The sequence below is a fragment of the Cyrtonyx montezumae genome, unplaced genomic scaffold (assembly GCF_038088225.1).
Source record: "Cyrtonyx montezumae isolate F1298 unplaced genomic scaffold, pur_monq_1.0 scaffold_16, whole genome shotgun sequence".
Classification (NCBI taxonomy): domain Eukaryota; kingdom Metazoa; phylum Chordata; class Aves; order Galliformes; family Odontophoridae; genus Cyrtonyx; species Cyrtonyx montezumae.
Window position 1 is genome coordinate 6,430,532 of NW_027071892.1, and position 17,425 is coordinate 6,447,956.

Below are 17,425 nucleotides of genomic sequence, written 5' to 3' on the forward strand. Positions count from 1 at the left end.
AAGTCCCATTCCTGTGCTCCTGCTATGGGGAGCTTCAGCTTAGGGGCATCACCTTGTTTCCTGATATTCACTGGTGTGAATGTCCCCATCCTGCCTGAAACCTGCAGGGTGTTTGTGCAGGAAGGGGCTGGAAGCTGGTTCTGACCTCCTCCTTCCAATGCTGTTAGTAGGGCATCCCAAAATGATGCTGTGGCAGGGCACAGTGTGGGAGGTTTGCAGCTCAATGTCCAGGTGTCCAGCTCATCCCCACACCCTGTGCCTCCTGCAGGGGGTGTGCCGTGCTGCAGGTGTGCTGTGCCATGCCACACCATGCCGTGCCATCCCTCACTCTGTGCTCTCATCCCAGGGAGGAGCTGCTCTCCCAGCCCCGGGAGGATGGAGGCCCCACAGCTCCTGCGCCTGCTGCTGACCACCAGCATGCTGCGCCTGGCACAGACTGCAAACCCCTTCGTGGCCCAGCAGACACCCCCAGACCCCTGCTACGATGAGAGCGGGGCTCCCCGCCGCTGCATCCCCGAATTTGTCAACGCTGCCTTTGGGAAGGAGGTGCATGCCTCCAGCACCTGTGGGAAGCCCCCCACGCGGCACTGCGATGCCTCAGACCCACGCCGAGCCCACCCACCCGCCTACCTGACCGACCTCAACACCGCCTCCAACATGACGTGCTGGCGCTCTGAGACCCTGCACCACCTGCCCCACAACGTCACCCTCACCCTCTCCCTCGGCAAGAAGTTCGAGGTGGTCTATGTCAGCCTCCAGTTCTGCTCACCCCGGCCCGAGTCCACTGCCATCTTCAAGTCCATGGACTACGGCAAGACATGGGTGCCCTACCAATACTACTCCTCCCAGTGCCGCAAGATCTACGGCAAGCCCAGCAAAGCCACCGTCACCAAGCAGAACGAGCAGGAGGCTCTGTGCACCGACGGCCTCACCGACCTCTACCCGCTCACCGGTGGCCTCATCGCCTTCAGCACGCTCGACGGGAGACCCTCGGCCCAGGACTTCGACAGCAGCCCTGTGCTGCAGGACTGGGTGACAGCCACCGATATCCGAGTGGTGTTCAGCCGTCCCCACCTCTTCCGTGAGCTGGGGGGCCGCGAGGCCGGCGAGGAGGACGGGGGGGCCGGGGCCACCCCATACTATTACTCGGTGGGAGAGCTGCAGGTCGGCGGGCGCTGCAAGTGCAACGGGCACGCCTCGCGCTGCGTCAAGGACAAGGAGCAGAAGCTGGTGTGCGACTGCAAGCACAACACCGAGGGGCCCGAGTGTGACCGCTGCAAGCCCTTCCACTACGACCGACCGTGGCAGAGGGCCAGCGCCCGCGAGGCCAACGAGTGCCTGGGTAAGTGCCCACCGTGCTGCCCGTGGGGAAGGCCCAGGGGGAGGGAGTGTGGGGCCGAGCCGTGGGTGCAATGGGGACGTGGGTGAGCCTCTGCTGCCTGTGCCCCACAGGATGTGTGGGCTTGGCGGTGCACGCTCAGCCCACACAAAGGCACGAAGTTGTGTTCTGGGGCATCAGCATATGAGGGGAGTGGTGCCTGCTGGAGCTGCTTGCCCTCGGGATAAGGCAGAGGTGAGCGCTGGGATTGGAGCAGGCAGCAAAAACCCAGCGGGGGTCAAAGGAATGTCCGAGCTTCCCCATTTCAGCATGTCATCATTCCCAGTCAGTCTGGCTTGGTGCTGGGTACTTGGGCTCATCTCTCCTTACAAAGCTTTACGCAGGTTAAAGACGTAACCTGAAGGAAACTTTCCACAGATATCGACCCTGCGTTGCTCTCCTGTCCCGCTCTTGTGTCTATTCCTTTGGGGTTTCTGTGAGGCTTTTGCCTTTTGTTCATGCAGTGTGGGGGATGCCAGAGCCCCACAAAGCCCTGGGAGAGGGAGGAACAGGCTCCTACCCTGCCTGGACCCCCGCCCAGTCCCGGGGGAGGCAGGATGGGGACAAGGGAACCGTGCCATCAATCAGCCCCCAAATGGCCTGCTGGATGTGCCAGAGGTCAGGGGACCTGTTAGTGTTCGAGATCGATGGCTTGCTGAGATCCCAGCTGCCGGCTTCAATATATGCCCGTTAGAGAGGATTTCTTCTGGGGAGAAAAAAAAAAAGGCTAAAAAGGCTAAAAAGGCTAAAAATGCTAAAACATTCACTGGTCCAGAGGGAGAGACCGAGCCATTCTGTAAAGCACCTCGCACCTCATGGGAGTGTGTTAACCCTGATGTTTCTCCACTTGCCACATTTTGGAGCAAAATTTGGAGATGGACCAAAAGGAGGACCCCGACCCAGCAGCCCCTCCACCCCGTGCTGCTCTGTGCCCTTCGCTTGGCCCTGCAGTACGGCGGCACGGGTGAGCAGGGCAGACCGAAGGGCCTCCCCCAACCGGGTATCCCTTTTGGCAGATGAGGCTCAAAAGATAAACGAGGGAGAGAAAAGAAGAGCGGGGAGGAGGCGGAGGCACGGAGCGGTCCCTTCAAGACACCCTGACAAACCCCGCACACAAAGGCCCTTAGCCAAGCTGCGTGTGAAAGTGGTTTTTCCTGTTGATTCGATCCCCTTCTTTCTCCCTTTTCCCTCTCGGGCTTTGTGCCCTCTCTGAAGGGACCTGAAAGAGCTCCTCCATCACACGCCTCCGAAGGGCTTAGCGGCTGAAAGCTGGATTAGCTCCCCGAGCCTTCCCCTCTGTGCCTTTCAACAATGACATCTCCCCAGCCAGCACGAACAGACGCAGCAATTAGCACCAATTAAAAGGAGAGGCCGCCCGGGAAGTTCCCTTTGCTCAGCCCAGGCTGTGGGGTTTCCGACTCCATCCCACGCCCCAGCCCCACGCTGCCCCGTGGCCGAAAAGGAGGAGGAGAAAGGTGGTCCAAGTGCCCTGGAGTGCTCTGCTTCCCCATACGAGCAGCTCGGGACGGAGCCGAGGTGCTGGTGCAGTTTGTGCTCTGTGCTCACATCTCTGCCCCACATGGGGCTGCAGGCTCACCCAGACATGGGATCTGCTCTGGACTGGGAATGAGGGGCAGTCCTGCCCCACGGCGGAATACTGGGACAGCCAGGTGTGCATCTAGGGCTGGGAAAAAAAACAAAGCTCCCCACTTTCCTGGGAGTTTGTGCTGCAGCTGAGCTGTCCCGTGGTGCTCGGAGGAGGACGGAGCTCTGGGCAGCTGATTGCTGTTCTTTGCACACGGAGTTTGCGCAGGTTCTTCTTTTCTCATGTCACAAGAATTTCCACTCCTCACGTGTGCTGAGGTGTGCAGAGGTGAGAACAGCCACCAAAAGCTGAGATGTGTGCATCGTGCTGTGGTGATTGTAGGGAGCAGAGACGCTGCCACGCAGTATAGTTGTGGCAGTGAAAGTCATTCATAGAATGGGTTTGGGGACTATTGCCGACAGCGGCAGCTTTGCCACCACTGCCAGTTTGGCATGAGGGCAAGGCCAGCTCCATGCTGCAGGGTGCATGGCCCCGTGCCCACCACGCTGGCTGCTGAGCGGTGCCACTGTCCCCTGGGCACAGCCGGGCCCTCCCAACCTCTGGGATGGGTGCAGGGAGGGGAAATCCCTACAGAGGTGCAGGCAGGAGTGGGGTCACGAGCCCCCCCTGAGCCCCCTGGGAGTCACATTAGCACTGTTCTGGCAGACCTGCCCTGCCTTCCATCCCCACCGCTGCTCCCGCAGAGCTGCCACCCAGAGCCCTCTGCCCGAGTCGGGAGGCTGTCCCCAGGGCAGGGGGGAGCGGATTAGTGCAAAGCAGCCACTGGAAGTAATTGATCCACTCGCTGGTAATGCTGCAGCTCTTGTTCCCATTGTCGCCGCCGCGGCTGGAGTGCCTTTCTGCCCGCGGCACAAAGGGGAGACCCTGCTCCGAGAGCACAGCCTGCACCGCTGAGCGCGAGGATGCTGCTCGGGGCTCGCTTTGATCCGGGCTCTGTGTGCACACAGTGGGACCCCGCTCCCACCCCCCCGCACCGGACAGAGGAGCAGCCAGGAACTGAGGGCATCAATCTGGGATGCCGGTGCCCGGAGTGCTGATGGGATTTGCAGACCCCCCCCTCCTTCACTCGTTCCCTCTGTCCCCTTCCTGTGTACGTTTTCTTGTTTTATCTCAGTGCTCCTGATGCAGAATTCCCTCAGAAATCGCCTTATTAAACCCAGTGACCTGACCCAGCCTCCTTTACACTGGTGCCAGGCAGGAGGTGGTGAGCAGGACAGCAGACACCCTCCACCCCCCAGCATCCTCCCTCCCCAGTGGCTGTGGGGTACCCGGTGATCTGGGGCAACGGGTCTACCTGCAGAGTAGCGGGCATTAGCACTCAGCTCAAGCCCTGAGCCCCACTCCTGGGATGTGCTGCAGTGGCTCAGCCTCGTGCCATCCTCACCCTGGGCTCACAGGCCGTGGGGTGCTGCCTCTCCTCCCGCTTCCTGGCAGCCAGGCGGTGAGCCAGGCTGCTGCACGGCACTGCCTTCCCATCCCCGTTCCCATCCCACAGAGGCAGGAACGGCCCACGTGTTGGCCATGGGAGCAGGGGCTGTCCTGCCCCGCTGCTCTCCGGGGTTGAGGTGCAGCCGTCCCGCCTCGCCTCCCGGCTGGGCTCCCCTCCAGCCAAAGCAGGGGCGTAGCTCGAATCCGCTGTGGGTTGGCAGCGGCAGCCGGTCTAGGGTTTCGCTGAGCCAGCTCTGCTAACTAATCACTCCCAGGGAGCTCGAGGGGGTGGTGAACCCCCTCACGTCCTGCTGGCACCGGCATCTGCTGCACGTGTGCTCCCTGTGCGCGGTGCTGCCCGTCCTGTGTCCCCCTGGGGGTCCCCAGCCCTGCACCCCTCCCGCCGTCACCTCGCTGCTGACTCTGCCCGGGGATGTGGTGGGGAGGAGGTGCTGGGGTAGCCAGGGTCTGGGCAGGGGGTTCAAAGCCTTCAAAAGGGGGGACAGAAGGCGGCCCCGTTTCAAGGTGTTGACGTTTAATTAGTCTATTATTCCAAATTATTAGATCTTGTGATTGTTTAATTGATCATATGATTGTTTAATTGGGCATACTGTACGAGGGCAGAAGCAAACCACCATGTAATTAGCCCCAAACTGTGCAATTAAATTCTTATTAATACCCCAAACAGCAGGGAGCATTCAAGCCTTTAATTAGTGATTAACAGGAGACAGACAGAGCTTGCAACCAAGTCGGCTCTGAGAACAGCACAGGCATTCAGTGCAGTGTGAGTGGGGACCGTCCGTTCTGATTAGCACCACGTGCCCGGGAGTGCAGAGCTGCTCGTGTGCCACACTGTGACCCTGTCCCCATCCCAGCACGGCCAAGCCCGGCCAGATCCTCACACTGAGCTCAGTCCCTGTGATGGCCAGCATCACTCTGGTGCCCTCGGGGCAGCTCTCGGTGCTGAGACAGTGCTGCAGCCATGCAGGGGTGGCCCTGGGGCTGGTGGGGACATGGCCACAGGAAGGCTGGGCCAGTTACTCCATCACCAATTAAACTGGGGCAGAGAGGGACCTGTGGAGGCCGTGGTGAATCATTTACCTGACCTTCCTCCTCCGGTGCCCTCATGTCCCCTCTGCTTCCCAGAGGATGCAGGAGCTCACAGGGGCCCAGGATTTATCCTGCCAAGTGGAGCAAGGCAAAAATAAGGTCCGTTTGCCCCCAGAATTACTCCCTTGCAGGTGCCTGTGCTCAGCAGCACAAGCCACCCTGGCCAGCTTGTCCTCAGCCTGGGGATGGAGGAGCAGGCTGTGCTGCTCAGAAGGCACAGCCCCCAGGAGGAACCCACTGCCCCATGCAGTGTCGGCGTTGTGCCCGCCCTGGGATTTTTACTCTAATCCAATAATGTGGGGGAGCTGAGGATGGGGTGCATGGGGTCGTGCTGGGGCTGGGGGCAGGATGGGCTCCAGGTTCAGGGTGTGCTGCTGATCTCCCCACACGATGCCAGGACCGTTTGATCTGCGTGGGTTGAGGTTCCCAGTGTGCTCCCAGGCAGCCTGGGGGGGGGTGGGGAGAGAGCAGGAGAAACTTCACACAAACGACAAGCAGGCCCAGCAGTTAAATCTGGGCTGACATGTTAATGAATTTCACAGTACGCCTGGAAAAACTCTCACCCAGCCTCAATTTACCAGCGCAGGGAGGGGGCTGGGGGCGGGCTCCGCATTTTGCCAAAGGAAATCTTGTTCCCATTATCTTTTTGCGAGAGTGTTAAACAAGAACTGGCACTGCTTTTCCTTTTTATCTCGCACACGTGGAATCGGCTGGGGGGGGGTTGGGGGTCTTCTCGATTCCTGTGGCTAATGAAAGAAACAGCGTGTGTGTTTGCATCAGTGCACGCGTGTGTGGGGGCATGTGCAAGCGCCTGCGTGTGTGCATGTATGGACGTGTGTGTGTGAGCATGTGTACCAGTGTGCAGATGGATGCACGCTGTGTGTCCATGCTGTGCACCTGGCACGGGGTGGGGTTCACCCCTCCTGGTGCCCTGTTCGTGCACTCAGGCAGTGCTGGTGCAGCAGAATCCCAGTAGACCACCAACCCCAGCTTTTGGGACTCCTCGGGGTAAAAGCCATGCCAGCACATTTGTGCAGGTGGAGAGGACATGGCCAAACCGTGCTGGGGACCGTGACACGGAGCACACAGAGCGCTGCGCCTGCCCCCAACCCTTGGTGCACCAGGGTGATGACGAGCTGCCCCTGCCCCTGCTGACACTCTGTTCCTTCGCAGCCTGCAACTGCAACCTGCACGCGCGGCGCTGCCGCTTCAACATGGAGCTGTACAAGCTGTCGGGCAGGAAGAGTGGCGGCGTCTGCCTCAACTGCCGGCACAACACGGCCGGGCGGCACTGCCATTACTGCAAGGAGGGCTTCTACCGGGACCTCAGCAAGTCCATCACGGACCGCAAGGCCTGCAAAGGTGAGCCGGGAGCCATCTGGGGATGGCCTTGAGCCCAGCGTGGCTGTGGGCACCCAGACCCAAGGGATGGGGAGCGGGTGGCTGGGGGAGCTCCCTCTGTCCCATGAGGAGCTGCCCTTGGCCCTGGCACAGCCTCCAGTGTTGGGTGCTGGGGAGATATGGAGCTGTGCAGGTATTGCTGAAGGCCCATGGCAGCTAGATGGTTGGAAGCTTTCATGCTGCTTCACAAAAGGATTTGTGGTGCTTCCTCACCTTGGGAGGGCTGGGGTGATGCTGGCAGGGATTCCCTTCTTCCTGCTGTGCTGCCATGTGGCTCTGGCTGTGGGGTGCTGAGCAGCACTGCCCATGGGCAGGGTGCATTGCCCTAAGGCATCTGGGGGCCGCGCTGGCTCCAAGCTGGGTGCACAGCCTGGCCCCACAGGTCCTGGCCCTGCAATTCCTGGCCTGTGCCAAGCCCAAGGCTCTCCTCTCCCATCTGCCCTGCCTTATCTCTCCTGTCCAGCCCTCTCCGTGCAGCCTCCATCCTCTGCAGAGCCTCCAAACAATGGTCCCACCAGTGGCCATCAGATAACAAAAAGCCACCTTGACCATCCCCCTGGAGTGCCTCTGCTGTGCTGACCCCATCAGAGGGGACAGGAGCTTTGCTATGCTTTCTCCAAGGCCCGGAACTCACCCCTGATCCCATTTTTCCAGCTGAGATTGCAAGTATCTCACGGAAGGGAGTGCAGCTTCCCCTCTGGCAGTGGCACTGCACAGATAGCAGGGAAAGCTGCTTCCGTGTGCTCTGGGGATGCTGTTGGGGTGGTGGTGGAATGCTGCCCACCCCCAGGCCATCAGTGTCCTCAAAGCAGACACTTGGCCGGATCTCTGTGTGTTTATGTAGGGCCTACGGCTGCTGCTGTTGCTGGTGTTGGGCAGCAACTCTGTGGCCACAGAACTGAAGTATTTGCCTGGCAAGGCTCCATGGTACTGCTTTCATTGGTACATTGGGCAGACTCCAAGGGTCTTTACTGGGGATGGCCCCCAGCTTCCCCACTGTTCCAGAGATTCTGTTGCTTTTCTCATAAGGAGGTTGAAGGAAAGGAAGAGGAGGCTGCTCCCTTCCCCTGCAGCATGCAGCACCTCTTTACAGCCTTTCCAGCCTCCTCAGAGTGCAGACAATCAGAGCTGGGGTTGTGTCACAGACTGAGGTCATGACTGAGCAGCTGTGGGATGGGATGGGATGGGATGGGATGGGATGGGATGGGATGGGATGGGATGGGATGGGATGGGATGGGATGGGATGGGATGGGATGGGATGGGATGGGATGGGATGGGATGGGATGGGATGGAGCAGGACAGCAGCAGCCCCACCTCCTTCTGCAACACAGGCTGGAGCAGTGTGGCACAGTGGCCTTCCATGAGGATTTCTCCACCCTGCAGCTCTGCTCGGTCCCCCCCAGGCCCAGACAAGAGCCCTCCATATGCAGGAGACGCCGGGCAGGCAGCAGCCTCATCAGCTTGAGGTTTCAGGGAAAGCCCTGAGTCATTTCCTCTGGAGGGCAGGCAGGGGGATGCCTGAAATGGAGCTGCACCAAAGTCCCCCAGCCCAGCTGCTATCCCCACAGCTGGTATACGTGCATGCTCCCGCTGCCTTGCCTTTGCTCTTGGCCTGCTGTCACCCAGTGTCAGACCCTCCAGGGAAAAGTGCTTACAGAATTAATAAGAAAGAACCATAGAGACAGGATTTTGCTAGGTGCTGCAGACAGGAAGGCTCAGCTCAGCCCAGCCTTGAGATGTGAGTGTGAGCTGGGTGCAGGTTTGTGGGAGTGCTTCCCCCTGGGCTGCCCTGTGCCAGGGCACTGGGCAGTGTCTCATCCCAAAGTGCTTGGGGCTGTATGGGCATCCTCTGGCCATGGGGATGTGTGGTGCAGGTGTGCATGAGGGTGCTGAGGGCCCATCCAGTTTCTGGATGCAGGCACTAAGCTTCAGGAGGGGTTCAGTGTGTTTCCTACCCTGGCAGAGGTTCAGCTATCACCATTGCTCTGGGGCTGCTGCACACAGTCCAGTGAGAGAAGCCACTGACACCAGTGCAGCATCAGGGCGTGGTGCTGCAGGGTTTCCCTGCAGAGAAGAGCTCTCCTGCAGGTCCCCATGCCAACCCAGGGGCAGGCTGCTGCCAGGCAGAGCCGTGGTGCTGCTTCCTGAGGGCTGGCAGTGCCTGAGAGTGGTTTGGAAATGCTGCAAAGGCTCAGCCCAGCCAGATGAACATGTGCACAAAGCCTGTCCCCCGCTACGGGGCATATGTTGGAGAGGATCTTGCAGAAGAGCAGTGCCTGGGTCTGTGGAGCCAGCTCCTGGCTCTGTCCCAAGCATTCGAGTCAATAATAAAATCCTTCACGCTTCTGTTCCTTCGACCATCCCTCCCTTGCAAAGCAGAGAGCATTTCCCTTTCCTCGTGTGTGTGCTGTGTGCCTGCCCCAGGTGGTGGAGATGCAGTAGGATGATTTGGGCTCGTTTTTTCCAAAGCTGTGCCATGCACCTGCTGCTCTGAGTAGCTACTTTTCTGCAAGGAGAAAGGAAGAGAATAAAAGGTGAGGCCCTGAGGGCAGGTCTGGAGAGCATGTAGCAGGGCAAGGAGAGCTGCAGGGATTGAGTGAAGGTCTTCATCCAGCACTGGTCCAGGGCAACACCAGAGAGGCCTAGCAAAGGGAAACCCTGTGAGGAAGCTCAGCTCATATTCAGGACTTGAAACACTAGCCCAGAGGCCAGCAACTACTGTGATTTATTTAAACAAACCCGAATTGTTTTATCAAATAACAATCCAAGTGCAGTTCATCTCTGCTGGGGTTCAGAGACGGGGTACAAAGATGCTCCCTGTGGATTGCACCAGCCCACATCTCCCACAGCACCTGGCAGAGCAGGGGTGAGCCCAGCACTGGCCACCAGCAGCCAGCACTGGCCTCACCACTGGGAGCATGGAACACAAAGGACAACATGCAGGATTCATCCGATGGTGTTAATTGGAAAGTCAAATAAAGAATGGCTGTGCATTAATCCCCGTAATTTCAACAGAACTGTAAAACCTGAGCTTTCTCCAATGAAAACTGGTGAAGCAGCAGCAGCTAAGCCTCAAGAAGCACAGCTACCCTCAATATTAGGTGCAAGACGTGCTCCATGGCAAGCACAGCTCTGTAGGTTAAGCTCCAGGATGGGGACTCTGTCCCAGCACTGAGCAGGAGCGCAGCATTGCGGGCAATGGGCGCAGAGGTGGGGGCATGCAGGGGTCAGCCCTGAGGGGAGGGGGCATGGTGGGATGCAGTAACCTGCTGGGTTGCTGTCTCTCCTGGCTGTCTCTCCTGGACGTGGCATGAGTAAAGTCAGCTCACCTGCTGGTCCAGGAAAGATGCTGAGTCTTTGGAAGCCTTCACAGCACAAGGAGGATCTGGCTAGGTGAACTGGGTCATGATTGAGCTGAGATTTATGGACCTGCTTAAACCTTACACCGGGAATACACCGCTGAGACCAGGGAGATTATGCACAATGTGTGAAGCTGAGCGCTCACATAAATCTTGTCTGGACGCGTGCCTTCCGCCATAAATCTCCCAGGGCACAGACCGTCCCTCGCTGTGCCTGCAGCCTGTGCACGGTGCCTGCAGCCACGTCTGAGCCCACCTGGCACCACAGCCCTGCTCGGGCTCTGTGCTCAGCCCCACGCAGCAGTTCAGGCCCTCCTGGTGGCAGAGACAAAGTGGTGTCCACTCTCTGTGAGCAGCCAGCTCCACAAGGGCACCTGTGCCCCCCAGGCCTGCACAGAAGGGACTCTGCAGTGCACTGTCACCCCCAGCCCTAAGGAGCTGTCTGCAGGTGGTGCTCACCGCCCCGGGATGCCCTGGGAAGAACATGGCTATGGCTGGAGAAAGGCCCCTTGCTCCCCGCATCATGCCAAGGCTCCCTCACTCACTGCCATTTGTTATCACAGCTGAGCCCCCAAAATATCCTTGTCAGAAACACGTCCGTTTCCAGCCCTAGCCAGGATCTGATAAGGAGAGCAGCATCTGGTCCCCATTAGGGGCTGCTCGCTCTTGTTTCTCGCCGTGCAGGAGAAGCCTGGGGAGCCGCGCCGTGGTGCTGCGACCGGTCCCATCTGGTGAAAATTAGGGAAGCGATAACATCGGTGGGCTGTGGGCATGAGTGGGGGGAGATGTTTTTGTTTTGCTTTGGAATCACATTCAACTTTTACACCGATGGAGGCCAAGATAACCTCCTCCAGCTCAAAGCCAGGCCCAGCCTCGGGCCAGCAGAGGGACGGTCCTCTCCTGACAAAGCATTGTCTTCTTCCTCCCATGTCCCTGGCTCCGTCATCCCGATTATCAGCTCCATATCCAGAGTGAAGATGATCTGCTTCAGATCTGTCCCAGGGTTGGAAACCTAATTTCCACTCAGGTCAGGTTTGGCTTGTCTCCTGGGGAAGCTGTGATGGAAGGCCATTAGTAACAGCATCCTCCAGCAAGGGCTCGCAGGAGACAGGACGTGTGTTGGGACTCATGATCCAGAGGAGCACTGAGAATCAGAACCGTAGAATCCCAGAATCCCAGCATGGTTGTGTTGGGTTGGAAGGGACCTCACAGCCCCCATCCCCACCCCTGCCGTGGGTTGGCTGCTCCCCCTCAGCTCAGGCAGCCCAGGGCCCCTCCATGGCACCTCCAGGGATGGGCACCCACAGCTCTGGGCAGCAGCACCATGTCCTCACCATCCTCCAAGTAAAGGATTTCCTCCTAGCATCTGTCCTAAATCTCTCTTAATTTAAAACCATTCCCCCTTGACATATCACCACCAGAAGACCTACTTCAGGCCATGCCAAAACAAGGCTCAGGTTGGTGTACCAACTCCACGTTGGATCAGCTCTATGGAGAAGAAGCTCAGGGCACCTTCCCCCATGGGCTCACCCCACTGCCCCCTAGAGCAGGCAGCAGGTGGCCGGCCGAAAGAACCAGAGACAAGCCGTGGGCTTGTGCCATGCGTTGCCTCCCATGTAACCAAAGATTTTCCTCCCTTTCCTGTCCAGCCTGTGACTGCCACCCAGTCGGTGCTGCTGGCAAGACCTGCAACCAAACCACAGGACAGTGCCCTTGCAAGGACGGCGTGACCGGCCTCACCTGCAACCGCTGCGCCAAGGGCTTCCAGCAGAGCCGCTCACCCGTGGCCCCCTGCATCAGTGAGTTCTGTGCCAGTTGAAGTGTCCCCAGGGCTACTTTGTGGCCTGTGTTATTGAGGACAGGCTCATCCAATCCATTGTCTTTCTTAGTGGGCTTCCTAGAGGTGACTCACTAAATCCCCACTGCGCTCCATTTGCTTGTGTCTGTGTGCCACCCCCAGAACCCCCTCCCCCCAGCTTCAGGCAGCCCCCAAAGCTCTTGGTAAAGCAGGCAGGGCTGGGAGAGCCCTCTGGATAGGGAGGGCTGCCCATGTTGGGCTGGGAATGGGGGCTGCTCCAGGCTGGGGAATCCTTTCCTTAAGACATTTCCCCCTTTCTCTTCCAGAGATCCCTGCCATCAACCCGACCTCTCTCGTCACCAGCACGGAGGCACCTGCGGGTAAGTGCCCTGCACACCCAGCCCCAGCCCTGCCCAGACACACTACCCCCTCTACCCCACAGGACCTCTATCAGGAGAGCCCAACCTCTCCTAACCCACATCACCAGCACAGGGTTGCATCAGCACTCAAAAAGAATGGAAAACCTCTGTGTTTCTGGAAAGGGACCAACAAACCTGCTGGGGCTTCTGTGGGGAAAGGGTTTCTGTGTCTGCTCCTGAAAGCAGAGCTGCCAGCACAGGGAGCACCATGGCTGTGGGAACCAGGGGGTGCATTTGGGGTCTGCAGCAGGCCAGGGGCTGGGGACAGGTGCTTGTCTTTCCTTGCTCTGGAGGGTGATGGGAGTGGAGGTGAAGGCTGCTCTCTAGCTTGCTTTGTTTTCTGGCCATGAAGCTTCTGAGTAGGAGCTGGGAATGTGATAGAAGGTGCTTTCATGAGAGAAAAATGGAGTGGATTTGAGTGATTTTGTTGTAAACAGAGAGGGGCGTGTGGAGCAGAGTTAATCAGGGTGACTCCCTCCGGTGCTTTATAAATAGGAACATTCTCAGTATTCTGTCTGATATTTTCGGCCACATGAAAATAAATGGCAGCCGATGGAGACCCCGGCGTTCACTTTGTTTTGGTGGAGCAGGCCTGTGTTTGGCATCCTGTCGCAGCACCTGTGTCTTGTTTGAAGATCTCATAGCCCATCTCTGCCCACAGCCTGCGCCAGGGACCAGGGTCCCACAGGACTCTCTTGGGATGACTGGGCATGTCCGGGGGCTGCCCAGGGCTGTGCATTTACTCCTGGCCCAGAGGCCCCCTCCCCTCCACCCCAACAGCAGGTGCACCTGCAGGAACAGGGGGACATTGTTCAAGGCCATGGCTGCTCAGGTGCTTCCCCACTGCCACATCCCAGCCCCGTCTGCATCCGAGCTGTGTGTTGACATGGCCATCCCATCTCTGCGTTCCCCAGCCCCTTGCAGCTGCTGGGCTCCAGCTTTGATCCCTGCCCCAACCCAGGCTAGCTTTGCAGCAAAGCGTCCCGCCTCCATTTCTTGTGATTTTTTTTATTACTATTAGTCTAAAATATTTTCCACTTTGCAAAAATATAATAATGATTAAAAAAACCTTGTTCCCCGTTAGCAGAATTAACGAAACCGGCGGAGTGCAAAAGAGGGCTTTAAAGGAATTCAAAGTCAGCAGTAAAAGATTTGCAGCCGTAACACCTAATTAAGTTACATCTCTCTTAAAACAAAATATTCCTTCTTTTTTTCAAGGCGCAGAGAAGTCAACCAGATGTGCAAATTCACTGCCCCTCCTGCACTCCCCCCATCCCCCAGTGCTGGGCATCCCATAGCTCAGTCCCAGTGAGGTTGTGGGGCTGGGACCCTGCCTTCATAGCTCAGTCCCAGTGAGGTTGTGGGGCTGGGACCCTGCCTGGCACCCCACACTCAGTTCTGCAGCATGTGGTGGGCTGTGGACAGATGCAAGTCTTCATTATTTGTTTCCCAAGATTCTTCCATCAATGAAGCAGAAATCGTTTTTATTTTTGAGGAATGTTCCTCAGCGCGAAGCTGAGGTTAAAAGTCCCCAAACGAATCCTAAGTTGTTAATTCCAAATACCATCTCTGGCTTTTCAGAATCGCAGTTTTATGACGTTAATCATGAGCGGGAGCCCAGGGCAGTTATTGTTTTTCTTTCTTCTTTTCTTCCTTTCTTTTGTCCCCAAGCACAGAGCTGGGAGAGGGCCGGGGCTGGCAGGTTGACCAGCGCTGCCCCACAGCTCAGTGCCCCATAGCATCGCCACCCCATAGCGCATCGCCGTCCCACAGCCCGGCTGTGGCAGGGCTGGACACGGGTGGACTTCCGCCGCCCAGCCCTGCATTGTGTGGCTCTGGCTGCTGCTGTGGTGGCTTTGCTCCCGGCCTCCGTCTCCTGCAGCGGAGGGGACCGCGAGCCCATATGGTCCTGTGTGTCCTTGTGAAATTGCAGCTTGGCTCGGGCGGCTTTGGCCAGATTTGCAAGGAGCTGAAAGCGGCCCCAGCAGGGTTTTCCCTTCATAGGCGCCTAAAGCGTGGCCCGTTCTGAAGATGCTGCGCACTGCCAGCCGCAGCGTGCCGTGCCCCTGGGCTCTGTCCCCACTGCCACCAGCAGCTCAGTCCTTGCACGCAGCTCCCGGGAGGGGACGTGGCCGCCAGGCACCCTGTCAAGCTGCAAGAAGAATGCAATTAATCACTCCTGCTGCTCCTCCTTCCTTTTATGATGCCTCCCCTCTTTTCCCCTGAAAGCATTCTGGTTTCTCCGAGAAAAATCACTCCAATCCACAAAACGTGTTTTCTGCCCCCGCTGATGACTCTACAGCTTGTGGTGCTTAAAAACCACTGTGGTCCAGAAAGGCTCAGCTCCACGGGGGGAGGTTGGTCCTTGGCAGTGATCCTCAGTCCCTTCTGCCTCAAACCTCCTGTCCCTGTGTGGTGTCCCTGTGTGGCTCAGTGACTCTGGGGATGGAGGAACCTCGTGGGGACAGAGATTGGGATGGGGATGGGGCAGCTGTGGCAGCCCAGCCCAGGGGCACACAGTAGGGGCACTGCACTCCGCAGTGGGGATAAGTTGAAAAGCAGAGCTCGCTCCACTCTGCCAGGAATCAGCTTCGTGCTGAGCTGCTTCTGTCGATGACAAATTTGGAACAGGCAGCACAAAGTCCCCGCTGAAAGGGAGCCGGGCAGAAAGGGGAGCAGCAGAGCTCAGGATGAGTTTGTGCTTCTGGGCTTCTTTCTTTCCTCTTTCTCCTTCCTCCCCTTGGCACAGAGTGCTGTTATTTCCCCGCCATCCCCCTCTATCCCCAGTGATCTCTGTGGCAACCCACAGACAAAGGCAGCTCAGTGGCTGCCCTCTGTCCTGGGACTGGTGAGGGCTCTGCCAACTGGACAGAGAACCTGGGAGAGGGAGAGAAAGGAAGAAAGATGGGCTTAGAAAAACATGCCATTTGGAAAAAGACAAATTGAGATGTTCAAAGGAAGGTGGCGGGGCAAATAAAGGAGGAGAACTGGGCTGCTTCAGGCAATTGTTGGGATCAAAGCCTTTGGGGAGAAGGAGAGAGGCATTCCTGGCCTGCCTTCCCTCTGCTTGAGATGCAAATCTGGAGCCTTTAGAAATGCACAGAAAAAAGCCTCCTTGAGGACATGAGCCTCTGCCCCAGCATGGGGAGGAATGGCAGGGAGGGAGGAATGCTGCACAAAGAGAGGGATGCTACAGAGAAGGAAGGATACTGCAGGGAAGGAGGGATGCTACAAGGAAGGAGGGATGCTATGGGAAAGGAGGGATACTGCAGGGAGGGATACTGAAGGAAAGGAGGGATGCTGCGTGAAGAGGGGGATGCTACAGAGAGGGATGCTGCCTGCATGGGTGTGTGCAGGAAGCTCAGCATGGTGGCTGCCCTGGCTGTGCTTGGTCAGAGCCAGCATGCCGTGCTTGGGCAGCAGGGAGTGACCTCACCTGCTGGCTTCCCCTGTTCCTATGCCCTCTGAGGGCTTTGGGGCCCCACAGAAGTAGGGGTCATGATCCAGTCTCTGTCCCTTGGTCTAGAGGCAGATGTTCTTCTGGGGTTCTTCCACCTACTCCTGCATCCCAGAGGAGGGTTCCCAGGTTCCCTCCACCAGTCATGTTCCGAATAATCCATGACATTGTCACTGTTGTCACAGGAGGGGACACAGCCTGCCTGAGAGGTCCAAGGCATCTCAGCTTCTCTTCCCCGCTGCTGTGGCTTTAGTGCTGTGTTTAGGGGGCTGCAGTGGTGCCAGTCTGAGCTTGCAAGAGCTGCTGGGATAATAGTGGGGCACAGCAGGGCTCAAGGACCCCACTGTGAGCAGCATCTCAGGCCTGGCTCTGAGCCTTCTGGAGGATGCTGAGACAGAAAAGCCCACTCTGGACATGCCTCCACCATGACACCTTTCCTCATAGCGGGACGGGGCCCCACACACGGTGCTGTGCCACATGTTAAACCCTCTGTTCCTCCTCTGCAGACTGTGACTCCTACTGCAAGCCAGCCAAAGGCAACTACAAGATTAACATGAAGAAGTACTGCAAGAAGGATTATGGTAAGGCTGCCCTGTGTCCCCAGGGATGGCAGTTCCAGCAGGAGCTGGCAGAGCGTCCCCGTCACCCTCCTCTCCCTCTTTTCCCTCAGTGGTCCAAGTGAACATTTTGGAAATGGAGACGGTGGCCAACTGGGCCAAGTTCACCATCAACATCCTCTCCGTCTACAAGTGCCGCGACGAGCGGGTCAAGCGTGGTGACAACTTCCTGTGGATCCACCTCAAGGACCTGTCCTGCAAGTGCCCCAAAATCCAGATCAGCAAGAAGTACCTGGTGATGGGGATCAGTGAGAACTCCACCGACCGGCCGGGACTGATGGCCGACAAGAACAGCCTGGTCATCCAGTGGCGGGACGCCTGGACTCGCCGCCTTCGGAAACTGCAGCGACGGGAGAAGAAAGGGAAATGTGTGAAACCCTGAGGGCCCCGTGCCCCACGCAGGTCCCGGCCCGGCTGCACACCCACACCGTGCCCAGAGACTCTGTACATATATACAGTGTGAACGGACTCTTCTGTCTATAGTGTATATTTTGGCAATGGTTCCCCGTTGTGTGTGTGTGCACGCGTGTGTGTGTGTGTGTGTGTGTGTTTGTGTGTGTGTGGGTCTCCTTCTCTCAGTATGTATTAAAAATTACGTGGTAATGACAAACCTTTAATGAGGAGCAAAGCAGACGGGGTCCCATGGGTGCCTGCTGCCTGAAGGAGCTTGAGGGGATGGTTTCTTGCTCCGGGCATGCTGTTCCTCACCCTTCTGTCCTGGTCTCTCTTTCCCTCTGTACAAAACTTTCTTCTGCCCAGTGCTGCTGTCTGAGCTCTCAGCTCTCCCTGTTGGGTACAGTGGGCCTGCTTCCCCTCACTTGCTGCACATGAGCTGCTGTCAGCTCTCTGTGC

General features: G+C 57.9%; 1 protein-coding gene across 1 annotated transcript; it reads left to right on the top strand.

Annotated features, from left to right (window-relative positions):
* The first annotated feature begins 309 nt into the window (after positions 1-309).
* NTN3 (netrin 3) lies at positions 310-17,107 on the top strand. Its single transcript, XM_065732504.1, has 6 exons — positions 310-1,342; positions 6,696-6,884; positions 11,932-12,081; positions 12,407-12,460; positions 16,463-16,537; positions 16,627-17,107. Exons 1-6 carry the CDS (start codon positions 310-312, stop codon positions 16,953-16,955), a joined length of 1,830 nt encoding a protein of 609 aa, XP_065588576.1. The 3' UTR covers positions 16,956-17,107.
* The last annotated feature ends 318 nt before the right edge of the window (positions 17,108-17,425 follow it).